General features: G+C 47.9%; 1 protein-coding gene across 1 annotated transcript; it reads left to right on the top strand.

Annotated features, from left to right (window-relative positions):
• Window positions 1-14338: 14338 nt before the first annotated feature.
• On the top strand, window positions 14339-22605 carry LOC120848473. The gene is made up of 3 exons (XM_040220455.1): window positions 14339-14384; window positions 20518-20709; window positions 22508-22605. Exons 1-3 carry the CDS (start codon window positions 14339-14341, stop codon window positions 22546-22548), a joined length of 279 nt encoding a protein of 92 aa, XP_040076389.1. The 3' UTR covers window positions 22549-22605.
• Window positions 22606-23178: the final 573 nt, after the last annotated feature.

The following is a 23178-nucleotide window of genomic DNA, read 5'->3' as shown; positions in this document are numbered from 1 at the left end:
TGAGTATGCGCTCTCGTGTCGTGCGCTCCAGTGTCGAGCGCGCTACTGTCCCAGCGCCCTCGTGTCGCGCGCTCTAACGTCGGCGCTCTAGTGTCGCGTGCTCTACAGCGCTTTCCTGAACTACCGAGCCTTTGAAGACTGTTTTAGAGCGCAGCTCTTAGGCGCCCGTTTCCGGCTTGAACGGCGTCGGCGTAACCGCGCGGTGCATTATGGGACGCGTGACGTCACTGGTATCGTCATCGTCACTGATGACGTTATCAGTGACGCCATCTGGATCGCCAATGTCACTGGTGACGTCATCGGCATCGCCAGCGTCATCGTCACTGATGACGTCATCGTCACTAATGATGTCATCAGTGACGTCATCGGCATCGACATTGCCACTGAGGACGTCATCAGTGACGTCACTGATGACGTCATGGCCACGTGACCTCATAGGGGTCACGTGACCGCCGTGAAGTCACGTGACCCCGGTGACGTCAGATGATCTCCGTGAGGTCACGTGACCCTCGTAAGGCGACGGCGACGCTGCTCGGAGGGATGAGAAGCAGACAGGATGAGGACGTGAGGAGGAGGAGGAGGGAGGAAGGATATACCTTCCCCTCAGTACCCTTCCCTCCTCCTCCTCAAGAGCTGCGCTCTAATTCGGCGTTACAGGGAGTTGTAAACGGCTTCGAAGGCTCCTGTATTGCGGCAGCGGAACACGGGAACGGTTTGCTAAAAGTCTAATTGTCGGAAAGCCATAGAACGCTTCGCGTCGCTTATCTCTTTTCAATGTGGGCGAAAAGACCGATCTCACCAGTAAGTTTCGTTAAGGCCTTACCACACTAGTGGCAATAGCGCCGCAGGTTGACGCCGCTGGGCGGCACCGCCGTCCGTCGTCTCAACGCGAGGAGGCCCCTTTGGGCTCTGTTTTGTGGACACGTGACAGCACTAACTCTGAGGTTGTTGAGATCGCGCGCGCGCCCACTGCCGGATTTTTCGCTCTTTCGTCGTCTGCTCTTCGTTAGATAGTTACGTTTAGGCTTTCATCTTTCGCATATATCAGCTTCGAAACCGCACACGCTGGCTACTTGGTAAGTGTCGATGATGACCTGGTGATCAGCGTCAGTGTGATCATCCTAGCATGCTCGTTGATCTTGCGATGTCGCCGCGCTCTGAAGAGAAATAGACGCACGTTTTGGTCCGGCTGAGTTGGTGCTACCGAAAAACCGAGGGACAGGTCAGTGCTTTGCTGACTCTTATGCGCGCCAGATATGAAGGCTACTTTAAAGAGTGTCAGCACCCTCTTAGAAAAAAGGGTATCGACAGTCCTCCCTAAGGGGAGGAACGGTCTTGTAACCTATGTTCCTTTAGAAAGGGAGAAACTTTCGTCCCTGAAGCAGAGCAAATAGTTCCTCTGTCGCCTGCATCTCATTATGGCGGTCCTGAATCAAGCAAATCGAGCTCAATAAGGATTAACGAGGACGCTACGTGTCTTGTACGGGACGAAAGGAGCAGCAAGTAAAAGCGTAACACGAGCTTCCGCGAGCTGTGTTTATTTCCGAAGCCAGATTCCCCCCCCCCCCCCGCAGGTACAGAAACTTCCGTTTCGAAAGCAGTGACTTAGTCTTCTCGTCGTCAGCACTGCGATGTTAAACGGAGACAAACGACACCCAGTTACTTCGCGCCCTTTACGTCTTACCTTTTCTGTTCCTTGAGTCACAATTCCTCCGTCAACCGCACATCACGGAAGAATGGAAAACCACTACGCAAAACCAAAAACCGCTCTCAAAAGAACAAACTCGAAGCCGCTGTTGATCGCGTAGCGTGAGAGAAGGTTAAATCGTTTGCCAACAAATGGCAGGGTCAAGCAGAGCAGTTGCAAGTAGCTAGCCTAGGTGGCGTTAGGCACCGCCCAATTCATGCTCTACAAAAAATATTTTTATTTCCTCAGGGCACCATTACGCATCGGCATCTTCGGGAACCTCTGCAACCTCTGCTATACACAGATGTAGACACATTACGCATACTACAAGCATCAGGTGACCATACCTTGAGCGCGCACTAAGCCGAACACTACACCCGAACTCCGAGTTTTCGTATTTTATACTGGTCGTTTTGACGTACGCAATTTCTCGGTGACTCCCTAAGCAATAAAAAATATTCCCAGCATGTTCATTTTTTTCCAGCGATGTCATACCTCTGAGAGCACTTTGAATGGCTCAGGGGAAGGATCTCTTTTTAAAAAGTAAACGCTCGATCATGCGGTAATTATTTGAAAGCCAATAAATCAAGCCGCTCCAATGCGGTTCGAAGCTATTAGTTTGTTTCCCCGTACGGCACGTCGTAGCCTGTATTTCTATTCTAGCGTTTGTTTTTCTATTTGGCTGCAAGTGCCCTCTTGAATTAATCTATGTAGAGCGGATATTCAATCAGCTGGAAGTGATGCTTCACGGGCAGGAAATCGCTTTTCGATCAACCTGAACACAGTCAAAGCCGCGACTTGCGGCAGGTGTTAAGTGTACGGAGCTGCGCCGTGCCGAGCTCGAAAACTTCTAGTGCTCATCCCAGCGCGCCACTTAAATGGCAGTTTCTCGAGGAACAGTAGTATATTTAAACAGCAAAATAAAGGTAGCTTTATTTTTTTTTTTTTATTTCACCTACTATTCCTTTTTGATTCTAAAATTCCACACTGTAAATATACGCACTTTTCGTCATAATTTTGTATTGTTCAGTCCTTTCCCCAGAGCGCAATCGCTCTCGGCGAGGAGACAACTGACAGTCACATTGGCCACTGTACGATAGGAGCTTACTGTTCAGACCAGCGTTCCAAGATGACTATCCGCAAGTCGATCGATTGCACGTGCCTAATCCCTCAGGTGGTTTTAAACTTTTTAATGTAAAGCGGAATGTCAACCTGCGACACCCCGCCCCCTCCGATCACGGCCCGACCAGCGGCATCAATCCCCACAGTTTACGTCATCTCATCTTGTTGTTACACCACTGATACGCGAACACACGGTCACATCGGCGATAATTCCAGTCTTCTGTTCACAACCCACAACACTGCCATCACGATGTTGCTGCTATGTTGCTGACACGCAGAAATACAGAACCACGTTGAACGCCGGTTGGCACTCGTCATCGGAAAACAGAACCGAACTCAGCACGGAAGGCACCCAGGTAGCAGGCAGCAAAACCTGTCTGTCTTGGACGCAGTTCCTGCGATTTCTATAACGTCGAAAACGTCGACGCAGTTCCGCGTGGTTCCGCTACTGTAGTTCGGCGTGGGCCCCGCAATCCGGAGACAGCCATCTTACCCAGTGTACGTAGCACTGCTGTCACTGCTCCGGAACTTCGCTGTTTCTAGCGGCTTCGTTCGCTCGTTTGATAAAATTAGTGATAAAAACGTCAATGCAACCTAAATGTTCTGCACGTTTGGACTAGAAGACGGAATTAGAGCCGGACTTCGCTGCCGCTGAAGCTCAATCAACTCAACATTTATAAAACAACGAGCGCGACGTGCTCGAAAAACGAAACAGAAAGAAGATGAGTCGGGAGGGCGAAAGCTCTCTCCCGTCTGCCTGGAGAAGGAGAACAAAGTTTTGTTCCTCCCTGTTTCTCGTGTTCGCTTGGGGGCACGTCAGTAGAAGGGAGGAAGACGCGCGGCTGCTACGTTTTTCCTCCATTGTTTTTTATAGTGCAGATCAACACGACATCCATCACAACGCAGCCGATATGCGACAAGTGCCACGGAGAAACTCACCTGTTATTCCGTATTTATCTTCCATAAATTGCCAGCGCTGGATCATGCGCTGGCGACCAGATGACAAACAACCTAACGAGTTTGAACCCTACATAACAAAAAGGAATGAACTATCAGTTTACAAGGGATGCATCATTTAGGGAAGCAGACTTGTGGTACCCAAAGTGGCACAAGGCACCGTACTCGACGTTCTGCACACAGCCCATCCAGGCATTGTAAGGATGAAGGCACAAGCACGAAGTACAGTCCGGTGGCCTGGGATCAACCATGACGTCGAAGAAAAGGCTGCAAGTTGCTCTGCGTGCCAAGAGCATAGACCGTCAATGCCACTGGCACCAGTAAATCCCCGGGAGACGACTCAACATCCCTCGTCTTGTCCACACATTGACTTTGCAGGACCTTTCATACGAAATATATTTCTTGTCGCGGTCGATTCATTCTAGAAAGGACTTAAGGTACTTATTATGAATCCTATGTCTTCCTCAGACGTCGTTCAGAAACAGAGGATGTTGTTCTGCTTGCACGCAGTACCAGACGTCATTGTAAGTGATAACGGCACAACCTTTGTTTTGGCCGAATTCAAAGAATTTACAAGCCACAACAAAATTCGGCACGTGGCGGTGGCGCCTATACCACCCTGCATCGAATGGCCAGGCCGAACCAATGGTGAAAGAAACCAAAAAGGCACTCACTCAGATGAATTCAAGCGACGTAAACGTCGATTTCGCGCGGTTTTTGTCTCGTCAACACACACTGCCACAATGTTCTACGAGCAGAAGTCCCGCGTAGCTATTGATGAATCGACGTCTGAAGACGACGTTAGACCGTCTGCACCCAGATTCCCAGTTCCATTCATCATCAAAACAAGAGGACAAGTTTCTCCGGGAAGGCAAGAAAACGCGACTATTTACCGTCGGTGAAAATGTTTATGCAAGAAATTACTTGTGTGGTGTCAAGTGGACCTCCGGGCTTGTCACAGCCGTGACCGGTCCACTATCCTACAAGATTGAAACTGAAGATGGACGATCCTGGCGTCGCCATGTTCGCCAGCTGCGTATACACCTTTCCAAAAACCGCTCCTAGGCCGCCGCCATGTTGCTGATGCTGATGCGGCTGGTGCGACTCTCGCGCCCTCTATCAGCTAGAAATTTTCTGCCACTCTCTGGGACTGTGAAGACTCGCTCAGCGCGGTTCTCTACCTACGTTTTTGCAGTTTTGTTTTTGACGTTTTCTCGCACCTCTTGAAAGTTTTCACTTAATTTTTTTTATGCGTGCTGAGTACCCTTCTTGTGTTATCTTCCATTGTGAGAAATAAGGCTGGTAAGTGCCTGCCATTCAAGCTTTTCTGCTTGACATTCACGGAAAACGAAGGAGGTGAAGGACATCGAACGACCCTCGACGCGATTTTGCGAACATTGTTCTCCCCCCTCTTACAGATAATCCGCGTAGAATCCTCAGTCGTCTCCAAAAATAGTTCTCCGGGTTGGGGTGAAAAACGGGTCAGTCGCGTTCGTTCCTTTGCCTTGGTGCGGTTGTGAAAAAAGGAAGCTCTCCCCAGAACGTGCCCCAAAACGAAGTCATCTCGGAGTCCGTCCGATCGTCAAGATGTGACTGTCGTCGACTGTGATTGTGTTATTTGAGATATTTCTCAAATAAATTATTTTTCGATAACGCTCCATCGTGTGGTACGTACGATTTATTGTTCGAATGTTAACACTTCCTCAATTGTATGCCCGTGTCCTGTCGATCGGTAAACACGTTATTTGTGAGCGTGAAAAATGCGTGCCTTTCGGCCCTCTTCTGTTGTAATTTATTTTTGACAGCAAAGCGCTTTGTTGTTTCACATGCGGCGAATCCCGCGGCGCCGTCAAAACTTATCGTAAGAAAAAAACAAATAATTAGAACTGTACATTCCAGTCGCATTCGTTCTGTCGCTCGCGTACCCAACAGAAATAGTTCAGTTTTTTGTTGCTTTTATGTTTTTTTTTTAAATGTGACACAATGCTTTCTCAATGTCCTTGAGGAAATACATGTACCATGAAACGCAAAATATAGCGGGAAAAGACGAGAATTTAGCCGCCAGCAGCGTTTTAAACTGCGCCTACGCAGGCTGCGCCTCTTGAAATCACAGTCCACTCGGTTAGGGTTAGGAGGGACGCCGGTAAGAGTTTAGCCTCAAACTCAGTGACTGGGCTCGTAAACGGTTTGTTGCCCCTGGGGTCGAGTGTTTTTTGGAAAGGTGTATAAAGCCAGCGACAAACTCAGCAGAAGAAAATGAAGATAACTGATCATTCATCTTAAGTTTCAGTGCTCTACCTGTAGTGGTCTCTGAAGAAACGGACGTTAGGGACGATGCTACACCAGCAGTCGCGTCACATGGAAGAAGACGACAAGCGGCAAACCTTGGACATAACTCGCGCAGTTCGATCCTGATCGAACTACTGGTCCACAATAGACCCTTTCCGAAATTCAGACTGGCCGCTTTGATCACTATCATCATCTGTGGAACGTCAACTGTGCCATACCAATGGCGGCCTTCTAGTGACTGATAAAGGAAGACGTTGAAGATGCTCAAGGGGTATTCACACGAGGGAGAAATCCCGGGGATTTTTCCCCGGCACGCGCGCATCACGAGACGAAATCGCGAGGCCTTTGCACATCGCAAAGCCTGACGTCTTCGTCGCGGGATTCGCGTGCCGGGGAGAAATCCCCGGGATTTCTCCCTCGTGTGAATACCCCTTAAGCGGATCTTGCGAGGCCTGTACATTCGGGAGGTCAGGACGACGCGACGTAGGAATGGAACACAAGAGCTACGTAAGCGTTTATTTCTAATAACTCAGATTCATTCGATCTGTGGGCTGCACACAATCGGCTTTAAAGCACTTTGGTGTATGAAATTTTCTCGAGGCATCTGAGTGGGTTGGAGCTTTGTTCTGAATGCAGGTTCTTGGTCACCATCGAACTGAAAGTGATCGAGAAAGAACTCACACTGAACAATTCCTCGCGTGCCGTCGACTTGCGAAAGTGACGGTGCCCAGAGTTCGTTTCCGCCATTCATATGGCAAAACCTAAACAGCTTTACAAGTGGTTGTCCTGTGCTTGTCCTCTGTGTTTTATTCTTTCAATCGTATGCAAACCACCAGATGGCACTGAATTTTGGAAAGGGTCTAGAATTGTCCCGACTATCCTGACCTGTATATATATAAATAGCCTTCATCGTAAATAAATGTACGTTACAATTTCTGTTTACAAATAGAGGTTGGAATAGGTGGCAACATGTTTGTTTTCACGAATAAACGCAGAAAACTGGAAGCTACTATGTAGGTATTAGGAGCCAAGTGCTGTAGCATGCTCGCACTTATCATGTTAAAAGATTTGCATAACTTATATGCACCTTGTTTATAACTAAATAATGTAACGAGATGTTTCTTTTCCATTTCTTGTATTCCTATGTAGCCTTTCGAATTCTTGGATAGGGGTACGAGAAGGGTGGATAGAAAAAACGCGCGAGCGCATTGTCGTGTTTTTTCATTGCCAATACATATTTGCAAGTGGGATCCTGGCTTAACCTCGAACCGCGTGTCCAGGTGATGGGGACCTACTCTCGAGTCAGAAGTTCGCGGCTGGTCGTACAATGTTGCCAAGTGTCTCTTGCGAAAGAGGGGGGATATATTTTAAGGAATAGAAGGGTAAAAAACAGAACGAACCTGTACTGTCCCTGGAAACGTTTTTAGCACGTGCTACGTGGCTATTTTCATCCCAGTTAAAACCAAAAGAAAAATATTAATGCTTCCAAAGAGTGGAAGTGTTTGTATCCTTTGGGGGGCTGCCACGATTGTCTGTGGATGCCTCCCCCTGCGTTTTGAAACAGCAGTACGTCACCAACGTGCCCTAACGTCGGCCATCGGCGATGCAGAAGACGCCGCCACCTTGTCTTCGCCCACCTCAATGACGTGCCCCCAGCCCACCTCAGCATGGCGGAAACGTTACGCGGCGCCAGCATCGCTCACAATGGAAGCGCACAGGAGCAGTTCTTGTAAACGTGCATACGGCAACAACGGCAATGCTAGTTACTCTTGGAAAATTTCGTTTAAAATGATTTCCGCTTTAAATTCAACTCGAATTTTAGAAAAAAAGAGCTGGCTTATAAGGAAACGCTGCTGTCGAGGGGCTCTCTGTCTCACAACGTAGATTGCACTGTTCCTCGGAAATGCACAGACGCCTTAGCTTTCTTGTGTTGTACGCATTTGACGCGACTAGAATATCTCACTTGAGGAATCAACTACTTGATTCCAGCAAGCGGGAGATCCTAGCTTCGCTTGCTGAGCACAGAACAAAGCATCTTTGTCCATTGTTAAAACGGACTTTGTGTAACGGACGATGGAACGAGATGCTGACGTTAGAAGTCAGCCAACATTCATTATTACGCATTTACCCCTCCATTGTTCACCCACCCGGAAACATCCAGAACAATCCGGAGAGATGCACAGGAGAGGAGGTTCAGATAGGCGGTTGCTCGCTTCGAATTCTCCGTTTATTTGCTCTAGGGTTCATCCATGTCTGTCTGTCTGAGGGTGAAAACATCCATTGTTTCCCTGAACGTGCCAGCGTGTGACGCTCTCGCGCACTCGGTGCGTGACTTGGGCGGTAAAATGGCGTCTATGCATTAGCCGAAGCCACGCACTCGAGCTGAGTGACACCAGATTGTGAACGCTTCAAAATACATAAAAACGATTGGTCGGGAAAATGGCTGAGATGTCACCACTCAAGCAAAAGCGCGCGCGTGTATAAAGGCACTCTATCTTGCCCTCAAATGTCCCTGGACAAAACTGACGTTTACAAGTAGCGCCAACCGTTGTTGTGGAAACGCGAAAGACGCGTGCCACGAGCGGGTGCGCCGCCGCCATTCGCTTCCAAGGGCCGCTCATTTCAGTGCTGCGCGCCACTTGCTTCCAAGGACCTCTCGAGAAACGGGCCTCGTGCACTGGCGCATTTGACGCTACTTGCGAAAACAACGCAAACAGATCGAGGGGTTTTATCTTGCTCAAGGTTGGTACACCAGGTGTCGTGAGAATCGGGAACTAAGACAGCGTGTCTCAGAAAGCTGGCCATGGGAGACAAATGGTGCTAGCTTTAGGTGTACCCACTAATCGTCCCAATCAGAGACCGGCGTTCTGACGTCCCCGCGCTCACTCTCCTCCTCCTCTCTTTCGCTTTTTCGGCGCATACGTGGTCCAACTCAGGGAAAGCAGACGACGTGCGGGGTCGTCAGAATGCCGAGCTCTGGTTAGAATGATTAGTAGTTAGGCCTAAAGCTGGGCCGCCTTTTTTTCCACTGGGCCCGTCGAACGCGTTAGAACAATAAGGTTGGTTAAAACGCGCAACACCGGCGTCTGGGGTTCGACTTTCAAATTCGAATGCGTTCCATGAGGGTCATTCCATGGCAAAGGAGACGCGGCAGGTTTTCATGTCTGGGCATAGCCTCCTTTATACTCGCGAAGCCTGGCAGTTCGACGGCGGAGCCACAGAGTGCCCGGTCACAGATTTGGAGCGTGAGGATCTGGTAGCACAGAGCGCGCTTCTCGGGGAACCTGGTACTCAGCGCGCAGGTTTTGCAGCGGCGAGGACCCGAAACATGGTTTTCAAGCCCGACAAGAAAATAAGCGGTAGCGCGAGGAACTCGAGGAACACGAGCGGACATTGCATTGCTCGGGACAAGTGTATTTTGGCGTTTCGCCTCAGCGGGGCGCCCATTACATCACTCTCCTCTCATCCGTTGTCTGCCGCTCTACTTTTCCACTTTCGGCAGCCCCGTCTTATGACGATCTGCCAGGCTTAGTCCGGTTAGAGGTGGCTATGGTTTGGGATAAGACAGTGCGCAGCTAGCTTTAGATATATCTAGAGACACTGAATGTTCCCAGAGTACCAAATTCCCTTCAGTCCCCTTACCTGAAGTCAATTCCGGAGAATCTAGTTTTGATTGGCTGGTTCAGCCCGTGGCGCTGACTCCGGGAAAAAAACCTGGTTTTGGTTGTTCTGATTTCAGGGATTTTTAAGCCATTCCTGCTAAAACAACAATCACGAGAATGATAATATTGTAAGAGATTCCTGCGGCTCAGTCAGGTTGAAAGATGGATCGCATGCACAGTATCATAAGCGCTGGCATTGAGGAGAAATTTCAAAAGTGATCTGACTGTTCTTTGGGCTCTATAGAACGCTTGTTCAGGGTGACTCCGAATTACACTCAAAATTGTGTAACCATGAGATTGGTTGTGATCGCTGATCACTAGGGAGGTGAAGGAGCACCCTTCTCATGGTTCCTCGAGTGCGGGTCGGCGCAGTTCGGGGAAACCCATTTTTCGAGAATTGTAGACAATAAAAAGATATGAAGTGCTGAGTTCAGGTTTGTGTGCTTCTTTTAATATGCCTGGCCAGATCTTGAATTTCCATACATAGCCAGATCTGAGATTTCCATACCTAGCCATGGATTTTGGACTATATCCGACATTATTTATGAGGCTATATCTGGAAGATGTACCATATTAGGTTAAATGTGGCCATTTTTCGATATGTGCCATATCTGAAAACTTCAGATATGGCCAGATATAAATTTTTTGAAAGGGTTGCTATATACATACAATTAAGGCTAGCGAATATTTCGGCCACCGCGTTTTCACGGGCTGCAGTTCAGCTAAATTTGCAATATATACAGTCCGTATCACACGGAGACGTTTTTTTTAATAGTGTCCGAAGGACTCTTGGAAACAGAAAAATTTACATATAAACCCCTGTACCATGGCGGTCATGGAGGTGCTGGAGGAGCGAACGTAATAGGGTCCCTTACGAAAATGACATATCAGGACTTATATATAAAAAAAAACAAATATGGTTATATAAACAATTGGGCATATATGTTCATATAAAACATATGAGTTGATATAAGGCATATCTGGGCTGATATGCCCAATTTGTTTTATATCCATTTCTGGGTCTGCCAATTAGGGGTAAATCTGCCTCCCATTTAAGGCCATATATGTCCAAATTAAATAAGGTAACCTTTATGTGTACTGTTGTTTTCTAAAAATATCTACCAAAGGTAAATTCTCATCTGTACAAGAAAAATTCCATGTGGATATTGAGCATGTAGCAACTTTTATTCTTTTTTACATGAGCTGCGCTTTACGCCACTCCTGACTTCGCTCAACTAATTCCCAGAAGAGCAGAAGTATCGACATTCGCGTAACGAATGTCGATGAAACTTTAATGTCGACGAAACGTGTGTCCATGAAATGTGTATCCACGAGAAGGTGGCCGTGGAATGTGTTATCACGAAACGCAGGGAGAATAAAAAAAATAATATTCTATCTGTAGTTGTGACATGATTTCAGACGGTCAATGGCAAGTGACTGCTGGTAGAATTTCGAAGAAATCATTCTCCCGGCTGCCAGAAGATAGCCACGGCCTAATTCTAGAGGTGATCTGGAAGAGTACCTGTAGGAAAACGATCAATTGTCGCGAAGTAGGTTGCAGCGCACTTACGTTGAAGATACCGGACTTGAAAGGTGTAATCCGAGATATATGTTTACACGGGCATGACAACCACTCAAACACAAAAACGAGAAGGACTGTGTTAATAACATTGAACATGATGTAGCACAAGCTGCCATTTGTAGAACCGAATTCAAAACGCATCACAAAAAAATTAGTCGGCTTCTTTGAAGAAATCGCTTGTTGCCGGTATACGGGTAGGACTTTTCGAATTTACTGCAGAAGCAGAATCCGCAGCAGCCATGCAGGGCGCAACGCATGCCAAACTAGCTTCAGTAGCAGACACTCCGAGATTGCCAACGGCTAATACGTCATCCATCACACCACGCGACCACGCTGCTGCCATTTCCTGCGCACAGAGAACAGTTCGTCACGTGCGCACGATGTACCACGCTTTCAGCTTAGGGAGAGAGAGAAAAGGAAAGAAGGAAACGCCAAAACGGGGGTGCACACACAAAAGGCTTATCTTCTGGGGCGTCCCAAACAGGACCTGGTCCTGATCCTAACAGTGACCACAACGAGAGGATTTGTCACTTGTACCCAAGGTTGATAGTGCAGTGAACGCTATGTGTGGCCTTGGGCTTGAGGCAGTTGCCGTGTTCTGCCTTCTCACCAGCTTCTAGACTGTAGGCACGTGACCAAAACCGGAGACACGATTGGCCTAAAACACTCATAGTGTTTACCCTGCTGTCGATACCGAGTGAACAGGACAGCTCTATGAAGTTCAGCTTTTGAACTTCCGAAGATGTCTAGCCCAAAATATAATTTTAAATGAAAAACTAAGCGGGACTTTTTTTTGCGCACGATGACCACAAGTAAAAAAAAAAAAAAAAAAAACTATTTACCAATAAATTTAAAATTATTGGTACACTGTTGGGTTCGCGTTTTTAAACTTAAAATTTTTTATGAAAGAGTTACACATAAAAGACACCACGGAGAGCACATCTTCCGAGTTTCAACACACGTTGAATCGCCGACGCTCGCAAACGGAAGGTTGCGATGCTGCACGAACGGTTTTTGAATGATGCTGCGTAGGGTACTCCGGGCGCAACGGCTTTGCAGCCGTTCGAAGGGAAAATGGTTCGGGACGTCGAAGTAGCATCTGGCATCTTCAGTAAGCGAACGGTTCGTGTTCCCCCGCTAAATTTAGCGGGGAAACATGAACAACATTAGTTTCACTGTTAGATTTAGCAGGAAAATTGACGTCACGTGACATAAGCTTCAATTCAATATCCCGCTAAATTAAGCGGGGCGGTTACACCGATGCCGACGGCGACGCCGACGCCACTTAAAGCGGAAACTGGCGCCTAAGAGCTGCGATCTAAAATCCATTATTTAATGAACTCGGTTTCCGATCTTATGCACTTCGTCATATTGTCACACGTCAAACACACAACCAAACTTCATTTCTTTCAATCGTCGAATTGCGGAATTGAATAATTGGTTCAAATATATGGAATAACTTCACCTTAAGGATGTTAACAATAGTTAACCAATTACATGAGACATGCACTGTAGATAAATCAACTAGTGTCTTCGCAAGTACATTTAACTTTTTTTTTGTACGACCGAAACGGGCACTAATATCATTATCACGGGATATATTTTAACCATATATGTCGTGAAAGGGCTATATGTGGCCGTATTTGAACTTTTATGCAGTGCAATCAGTCATATTTGCACGCGTATATGGCGGTATATGGCCGCATTTATGCACTTCTGTGGCCATATATGTCAGTATTTGCCCACTTATATGGCGATATGCGGCCGTATTTCCTCCCATATATAGCGGTACATGGCCTCATTTGGTTCCTTATATTATCATATATGGCCATATGTAAAGTATATCAGTGCCATATATGACATTTTCGTCCGTACCCAAATGGTGTTTCAATTCAAGACGCAATCAATGCCTATTCGCGCGACTGACTGCTCGATAGCGGACCGGCTCCCCGTCGCTCTACTCGTCGCTCGACAAACCGCTTGCATGCTGTTTATACCTAACAGCGTTTGGAAGGACGTAACGCGACGCACAACAGAAACACGACCTAAACGATTACATAATTTTCCTCGCCAGGGGTCCTGCTCCAAACATGAGAGCCACTGGTCTATCCCGAATAAGCACTCTCCTCTTGGCTCTTTACATTTCCGCGTCTTGTTTCGTGATTGGTTGTTCAACCTCCTCATTGGTTAATGGCGGAATCTCATAGGCCAAACAGCGATGATGAGATGCAAGGAACTTTTGCCGCACCCTCCGCTTCTTATCTTGTCACTGACCACACGGAGAGGCGCTGAGGGTGAGGAAGAAATAGCAGCTCGCAGCGACATCGAAGGGCCGAGCTCTGACGATGCAACGTAGAAGACAAGGCCCCCTCATGATTTCAAGGTGGTATTAAGGCTCTGTTATACTCCGACGTCGAGCATAACAAGATTGATCGCATATATGGAGTCCCTGATCGCCGGCCAATCAAAGGCACATATTTTGCGCAACGCTACGTTCGCTGCGTTCAAATTTCGAAGTATAACATAGTATTTAGATATGCACACCTTCCGGCAACAAATACTTAAAAGGAGAAAATAAAACGAAGCCTTGATAGCAGACACGTAGCCAGGGAAGTGGACCCATGCCCCCCCCCCCCCCCCCCCCAAATCTTGTCATTTTGCCGGGGGCCTCCTCTCTCCCTTCCCCCTTATACACAATTTTGTCATGGGCGGCTCCCCCCCCCCCTCCCCCCCCCCCCCCCCCCCGAAACAAAATCCTGGCTACGTGCCTGCTTGATAGTATCTGATTTATTTGGCGAGCTTTTTTTGCCGCACACAGGTGGACCGAACAAACGCCGCTGCATTTTGCGATTGCGTATTGTATTTTGTTTTTGTTATTTTTATTTACTTCTCGAGGGGTTTTGACAATCATCACAGTTGGAATTTTGCGTCGTGACGGCGGAAATGAACAATGATACCATTGTCCACGTAATTCTTACGTTGTGTGTCGAAGGTATAAAATCATCAATTCGCTTAAATGCGAAGGAATCAAGATAAGCGATGAAGCTCCTGCTGATTGCCGTCGTTATTTCTATTCACACAACAGGTACGTATAGTACATCTTGTTTCATTTCGCAGAGGCTTTGGTTGTACTGGGCCTTAATTTCGAACTGGAATGGATGCGAAATCATTGGTAAAACCTTGCAATGTTTTTGTGAGCCATTACTCTTGTGACATTTGATGTTGAATCAAAGTAGCGAGCTGGACGAGTAGGCTCTTGGAACTTGTCTTTTTTTATTTTCCGTTTTTCCCTTGTCTTTTCGTTTACCACACAGACACACACACACACACACACACACACACACATATATATTGTGGGAACCATTGGGTTCCCTCTATCCCTATCCAGGCCTAGCTTCAAGCAGGCCGTGGGAGTCGTCGTCACCAATGGCGTCGGCCTCCCGGATACAAGGAACCACGAGGCCGAATTCCCCGAAGGGGCCGGCTCTCCCTTGCCCATTTGGGTGAACGCGCCTTCGGCACACCCTTGAGAGTTACAATGGACGCGACTGCTAGTGGCCTCCCCGGGCGCGTCCATTCTCCGAGGCTACATAAGCTGGCCCCGAAGGTGGGCCAGGGGCTCTCGTCGGCGGAGGCCCTGGCTCTACGGAGCTCGGTTTTTCTTTGTGGGCCTCCGACTTCCCGTGAATCTGCCTAATGCGGCAGCGCGGGAAACCGACCGGGTGATACTGGCAATTGAGCCAGCGCCCAGACTTTTCATTGTCTAAGAGCGAAGCGTGCTGACATTGCAGTCAATAAACACGTCTTTATCCGGACCCATGGAACCTTTGTGTTTCTAAGTGGTAACCCCCCCAAAGGGCGAGTCCCACATTTGGCGCCCCAACGTGCGGCCTGTCCGGCGACTGCAAACAAAGCAGCATCCATCTCCTTTCGCTAAGATAGCGAACCAGGTCAATTTCCGGCCAAGGATCAAACAGGTGGACAAAGGGAGAGGCGAACGCCCGACACCCGACGCCACTCAACGGCTTAGTGGCCACGTCAGCCACGCACGGACACAATGCAGTGTCTTTTCAGCCGAGCTCGCTTCCAAACGGAGGTGACTAAACGCCCGGAATACGTCCGAGGCATTCCCTTTCGGGACGACGCCAGCCTACTTCGCTGGGGAGGCGCACCTGCGCTTTTCGAGGTCAAGCCCGTTCTCGAACAAAGCACGGTGACGCAACACGAAGCAAGTGCAGCTTTTTGCCTTCGAGACGGCTCGCGGGGCCCACCCAGAGTGGACACCCCGTCAGCGCACAAACTAAAAGCGTATCTCGGAGCGAGAAAATGCGCTGTGCCTGCAACACCGGTCCCAGTCTAGCGAGGTTGCGGAGACCGCCGATGGTGCCCTTCGTCGCCGCGTCCACGGACCAGTAGCCATCAGGTTGACCAAGCGACCCCGGAACAAAGGCCCCCCGGGAAAACTGAGTGAGTCAAAATGATTTCCTTTTTACTCCGTCTTTCCTTCCCGCTATCAAGGGACAGAGGACTGGCGTGAGCATGGTTTTCGGCTACTAGAATTGAGTATGTTCCGTTTACCCGCGATCGACTCCGGCCAAAAGTCAGTGAGCGTCGCACGCAACAATAACGTTAGGAACCCTTGAGGGCCACCTATCGAGTTGCGACCCCGTAAAAGCGACGTTAATTGTGGAAACGCCGCGGGGTCCGGGAGCGGTTCAATCGTGCTACCGGACAGTGCAACAGGTTGAACAGCGTCCCGGGATGATTGCGTGTCCGATTAAGGTAACCGCCATGCGGTCACTGGACGAGATCGTGAGCCGCGGAACTCGAAGTGTTCGTTGGGAATCGACGGTAGCACCGATGAGTTTTTGATGCCCAGCAGAACGATCCGGGGTGTAAATATGTGAATAGTTGTAAATACTTTCGCGGACTCTGCGGAGTCGGGCGGTGCGTCCGCCGGGCGGTACGCTCGCCACTAACGTCGCTAAGCAACTCGTATTGTTGCAGACGGGCTTTGGCAGCCGGGCAGCGTACTCGCCGGGTCGAGCAACTCGTGTTGTTGCCGATCGGTGCCGTAAATAGTCTGGTATTGCTATTGGCACGGGGTTTCTTTTTTATTTGGGATCGGTTTCTGTTCTTGCTGATGCGGATAAACTCGTGCTACGTCGCTTGGCCTCTACGAACATTGCAGTTCAAGGTGGCTGTCCTGCGCGGCTGGGAGGTGCATTCGGTGCTCTCCTTTGTTCGCGTTGGCCAGGGCAGCACGCGGCTCCAAGACTTTTCGAAGTTAGGTCGCTGTGCTATACCTGGCCTCGGGCATTTGTGTTTTAGCCAAAGGTAAAAGCTAACATGTTTGAAAAATAACAATGTTGGCGAGCCTGCCCGATTGCAGCCCTGCATCGTTTCAATATCACAAGAAAGGACAGGGTGGTGCATTTGACATTTCATTGCGCCCGCAAATCGAAGCGATTAGGCATCGTTAGCAAAAGCAGCTACAAAGAACTTTGCCTCTTCGAATAGTCACCAACAAATCCATTGTCCGGGGTGACGCGAGTCAGCTTGGTATGTGGACATCCGTGTTCACATTAAGCGGAGTCGTGGAACTATTTTCACAATAACTTCGCGAGCCGAGCCAGTGCGATGCACGTGACTCACGGCAGAAAAGAACCCTTTGTCTCTGCCTCGTTTTTATCTCTGGGGCCTTGTGCACCCAGAGATTGGTCGAGTGTCCTCAGTTGGACGGCTCCACCTTGCTCGGAATTTCCGAAGCTTCCTTCTTGGGGAACGAAACGGGAGAGGGGGGCAGAGCGCAGGCGGCATTCCAGTTCCCGGCGGTTCCTGGGTCATGGTTCCACACCGAAGCTGCATTGACGCCAGGGAGCGTCATCGTCGCCGTCGCCGGCCTGCCTGTCCAGATCCGGCTCCTCGGCTGCTGGCCAAGATGGCGGCAGCCACCCTCCCCCTGCCTGGACTCGTCTCCAGGCCAGCAACACGTGGCATCTCGTCGCAGACCCAAGCTGTGGACCCGTGCCGACAGCAAGCAGCTCGCATCGCGTCACGGACAGGGTGACAGTGCCCGTGCCACATGGTGCGTCCCCAAGGAGAGACGCCCAGCCGCAGTACTTTCCGCGGTTCCGCGAACATTTCGTCATGGAGTGTCCGGGCCGTCCTTCCTGCACAAGCCAGGCCACTACACGGACATTGCAACGCTACTCCCGGTAAGCCTGCCAAGAAGCGTGGGCTGCAGAGTTCGGCTGCACCCGGGGTCCACTGTCAAGCAGCGAGCTAGAGTTTTCAGCATGTACCGCGCTGATCGTTTTTTTTATTTCTTTGTTTTTCTTCGCGGCATGCTCCTTCGCTCTAGCGTTTCGTTTTTTTTTATTTTGTTTTTGAGAGCCGGTAGGCCATTTTATTTTTAGGCCTACCTTAGCCTTGAGAAGGGGGGAGTGTGGGAACCATTGGGTTCCCTCTATCCCTATCCAGGCCTAGCTTCAAGCAGGCCGTGGGAGTCGTCGTCACCAATGGCGTCGGCCTCCCGGATACAAGGAACCACGAGGCCGAATTCCCCGAAGGGGCCGGCTCTCCCTTGCCCATTTGGGTGAACGCGCCTTCGGCACACCCTTGAGAGTTACAATGGACGCGACTGCTAGTGGCCTCCCCGGGCGCGTCCATTCTCCGAGGCTACATAAGCTGGCCCCGAAGGTGGGCCAGGGGCTCTCGTCGGCGGAGGCCCTGGCTCTACGGAGCTCGGTTTTTCTTTGTGGGCCTCCGACTTCCCGTGAATCTGCCTAATGCGGCAGCGCGGGAAACCGACCGGGTGATACTGGCAATTGAGCCAGCGCCCAGACTTTTCATTGTCTAAGAGCGAAGCGTGCTGACATTGCAGTCAATAAACACGTCTTTATCCGGACCCATGGAACCTTTGTGTTTCTAAGTGGTAACCCCCCCAAAGGGCGAGTCCCACAATATATGTATATATATATATATATATATATATATATAATTTATCATCCTGAGACAGAAGCGTGTGGATATTTCTAGTTCAGAAACATTGTGTTCTGTCATTTATTTATTCGGTGGGTGTATTTAAAATCAAACACCTGTGTCGAAGTGGATACGTTGATTTCCCTGAAAAAAAAGTTTGTAGTGGCTCCGCTTCCGTAATTAACAAAACCGTTCTTGAACATATATATATATATATATATATACAGGGTGTCACAAAAGATTATTCACAGGGTTTTTTTACCGCAAAATATAAACTAGGCATCGCCGAACGCTCATTCTCCGCCCAAAGGTAGCGCTAGAGGTCACAACCAGATGCCAAAGTTTTAGCCCGATCCGGTAACTTACTCAAAAGTTATAATTGATTTTCTGAAAATTTCAATGGGAAAATGGAGCCCATTTTCGCCCGTTTTCGGTTGCTGGTGCCCATAGAGCCCCATGTATTCGAAAACCCAGCCGGCCGTCATTTTCCCATTTAAATTTTCAGAAAATCATGCATAACTTTTGCCTTTAAAATAATTTCCACTTCAAATTCAACCTGAATAAAAAGAAAAAAAAAAGAAGAGTTGGGTTATAAAGAGACGTCCCTGTCGAGGGGCTTAGCATCTAACAACGTACATTGCAGTGTTCCTCGGAAATGCACACACGCCGCTGTAGCTGTCATGTGCTGTACTCATCAAGCGCGGCTAGAATATCTCACTTGAGGAATCAACTACTTGATTCTATAAATGGGAGATCCTAGCTTCGCTTGGTGAGCACAGTACAAAGCATCTTTCTTCATTGCTAAAATGGACTTCGTGTAACGGAGAATTGAACGAGAAGCTGACGTTGCGAGTCAGCCACCACCTCTTTTCATGCATCCACCCCTTAGTCGTTCGCCGACACAGAAACATCCATAACATCGCAGATGCTGTACTCCGTTCACAATCCAGCTATCAGGGTTGTAGAAACCACTTACTCGACGGACCAATTGATCGCCGTACTTGCAGATAACTTGATCACCTGGTGCAAGACCGACGGCGGACTGGTTCCACGTGCATGTAGCTTCCACCCCACAGTCAGCTTAGCGGTGAACGGAGTAAACAAATCATGGGCGAAGGTCACGCGCCCGAGCGACTCTATGCGCCGATAAATTGAGAGACCGGAGGAGATGAGAGCGCGCAGGGACGGCAGAACGCCGAGTTCTGGTTGTAATGAGTAGTGGATATACCTAAAGCTAGCTGCCTTTGTCTCTACTGCACTCTTCGAGCCCGTTAGAACGCGGAATGCCAACGACCGTCGTTTGGGTTTCGAACTTGAACTCGCTCCATGAGTGCAGTGGAGACAAAAACCGCTAGCTTAAGGCTTGCCCACTAACCATTCCAACCAGGGGCCCTATCTTGCGCTTTTTGGACTCCCACGGCAACTAAGGAGAAGGAAGTGACGTCACCAACGCAGCAAACGCAAATTGGATGTTTATTGGTGAGAGTCGCTGATGACGAATTTCCCCCAAAGAAAACAAAAAAATAGCGAGCTTTGTTTTCTTCCGCGTAAATTCGTCATCAGACTCTCGCCAATCAACATCCGATTTGCGTTTGCTGCAATGTTGACGTCACTTCCTTCTCCCTAGTTGCCGTGGGAGTCACAAAAGCGCAACGTAGGGCCCCAGAGCACGGCGTCTTGACGTCTCCGCGCCCTCTCGTCTTCTTCTATCCCTCGTTTTCTCGGCACATATCCTCCTTCATGAGACCCTTAGCATTCGCGAGAAGGTGTGGGCAAAAGAATTAACCGAGGTATGGTTTCGAAATGCATTGCCATGTGGAGGCGGCTCATGACGTTAAGCCAGCCCCTGGATGCGTTGAAGAGCTGCAATCAATGAAAGCCCAAGAAAAACTGGGGGTTACCTATCATGCTCGCACGCTTTGCTTCGTGATGTCTTCTTCGGCATATAATTTGCCTGATTCGGCAATCTCAATGGTTGCCGAACGATATTATGATGCTAGGGAATAGCCACGTTCTGGAATTTGTAGTCTGTACGTGACTAAAACAATGAGGACGACTGTACTCATGACGGTTTGCTTTAATAGTTTCTTCTTTCATGCCCTTGTATGTACGTATATTTCAGGCTAGTTAATCTTTCGGTCACTGTGTTTTGACGGGATACATTGGAGCCAACACGTTTGAAATATATCCGGTAGATGTGACAGAGAGCCATTACTTTTCATTCCTGTCCCCAGGATTCTTGACAACAGCAAATGCGAGATGTGAACCCCTGTACAATGGTGGTCGTGGAGGTCCTGGAGGAAACGTTCAAGCCAAATGGTCTTTCAATCCACGCACCAATCACTGTGTACCAGTTATGGTGAGATCTGGCTGTCCTCGTTCATTGAACTGCTTTCACACTAAGGCCGACTGTAATGAGGATTGCGGTAAGTGTCATCTTATTTACTTAAATGCGTTGTATACTTTGCTTACATACAGTCTATTAAATGAACTCTTGCAAACCATACCTATGTGAGCATCTCAGTTAAACTAAAGTCTTCAAAATGAATGAACAATTTGTGATATGCCGTGACATGTTATTAATAGCAATATCCTATTCGCAAATAAAACCTGTGCTCCACCCTCCTGGGCCTCAGTGCGCCGTTCCGAGTGTCAGGGATTTCATCTTCATTTTTATTTTGCAGGGAAGAGCCCATTGTATATACGTAAATTTTCTTTGTAACTTATTCTTTCTTCCACTCATCATCAGCATATATATTTACCTTTCTAGGATTTTATTAAGGCCATTCATACAATCCGTAAAATGTAAAGTGTAAATTATTCTTTTTATTTCAGCAGAAAGACATTGAACCACAGTGTCATCACCTTTTCTTTACCTTTACTCTTTACATATGGCATTCAAAATTATGGCAACATAGTTTAATATCATCGTTAGCATTTGAAAAAGTTAACATTTGGAAAATTCACTTTCATTGTTGCATAAATAGTGTCCAGGATAGTTATCCTCACTGTTAGTTCAGTCGGCCTTGATATTAAAATTATTGTCATACCAGTTCTGAATTTCCAAACATTACACGGAGTATGCCATTTTAACGTCAAACGTTCTTTGGCTAGGTGTTCGGCCTTTCGTAAAGCATAGAAAAATTACGTAGCCGCGATGCTCGACACTGATTGGTTGACGGGTGGGAGACGAGTAGTGAGGGGGCCTGAAGCTGATTGGTCAACGGAAAGGTCATGTGACCAGAAGGGTAGGCGAGGAGGAGCTCGACCACCGGTGCAGAGTGAGGGAGAGGAGCGCGAGAGTACGGAAGACTCTAAAAGGTCGCCAGATTTATCAGCCCGATAAGAGGTAGTATCTTTTCATTCTAAGAGCAACTATCAAGTGCACACCATAGTACTCTTTAAACAATAAGATGAAGAGCGCCGTGAACGTAGGCATCTAGCGCTTGGAAACTCACTGTGAAAAGGCCCTTGAGTCTGCTTTCCCGCACAACACCTCGGAGATCCAATCACCGCAACTTACGGAGGCAGCTCAGCGTGTGACAATGCCGAAACATATGTTTAGACCAAAAAACTCAGTCTGAGTTGTGACATTAAGCAATGCAAGCGTGACGTTTTGCATTGCTTAATGTCACAACTCAGAGTGCGTTTTTTGGTCGAAACAGATGTTTCGGCATCGTCATTCGCTGAGCTGCTTCCGTAAGTTGCGGGGATTGGATCGCCGAGTGTTGTGCGTGAAAGTAGACGCACAAACGTTTTTAGAGTGCAGAGTATCGCTAAACATTTGGGACGTACGCTGGAACGTTTCACGTATGTAAGAGAATTGCCTAGCAATTTCACGTGATTTTGTTTAACCCTGGAGAGTGGGGAAACAGGACAGCACAACAAAACTCTAACTGTGTGGAGATTCGTGTTGTCCTGTCTTTCTGTTTTCCCACTTTCCAGCGTTACAAACTAGCAGTTCTTAACCAGCTCTCTTGCAGCCTCGCATTAACGAAGTATGAATACATATAATACAAAAACATTAAGAAATAAATATAATTTCTGTCAATCTTGAAGAAGGCGTAAGCAGATACTTTACACCAGTTCAACACCCTGATACTATTTTATTAAAAAAGAACTTGGGGCAATGTTATATTAAAATTACAGCAATTTTTTTTTTCGATTTGTATCGTACAGAAGTGTGCGGAAATAGTAATTTTGATTTTTTTTTTTTTTTTTCAGATCCAGAGACGCAGTTGTTCAAGGAAATCCTTCAAGGTTGATAAGAGGAGGGCGTTTATGTAGTTCGGTCAAACGAGCAGATTTATGCATATAATCGTTATACACACGTTATTATAAGATATATTAAAAGATTAATATCATCATTAAGTGCCAGAGCTCTTTGAAAAGATGCTTTTTTTCTTCCACCTTGGATAAGCTCTTTTTTTTTCCTTTACGCACTGGTGCGCTTTATTAACAAGAAAAGTAAACTCTAAATAGAATCCCGCGTCAGGCTGCTTTGTTCAACTGCACACCATTCACCCTGAAGGGCACGACTAAACTCTTAATTTATGAGGAGACATCCATACATTGTGTCATAAATCATCTCCATCTTGGGAATTTCTTCTCAATGATTACACATAAATAATGCCGGACAATAATTATTTTTGTGTTTTTAAATTTATACAATGGTGGCAGTTGGCGAAGTTGAAGCTTGTGCGAGTTGGCTCGACATGCATGAGAATTAAAGCTGCCCAAAAGACGAAAGACCAGATGAAGAGAGCGGACTCAGCGCTGTTTCGGTATCGTTCTTCATCTTGTCCGTCCTCATTTGTGCTTTTTTAATTCGCAGCTGGTAACTTTCGTTTAATCTACTAGCGGTTCCGGCATAGAAACTCGGGCCTGGAGCATCC

Source organism: Ixodes scapularis, unplaced genomic scaffold (assembly GCF_016920785.2).
Source record: "Ixodes scapularis isolate PalLabHiFi unplaced genomic scaffold, ASM1692078v2 PGA_scaffold10__122_contigs__length_95168666, whole genome shotgun sequence".
Lineage (NCBI taxonomy): Eukaryota > Metazoa > Arthropoda > Arachnida > Ixodida > Ixodidae > Ixodes > Ixodes scapularis.
Note: the sequence above shows the minus strand (reverse complement) of the source record. Positions and strands in the feature narration are given on the sequence as shown.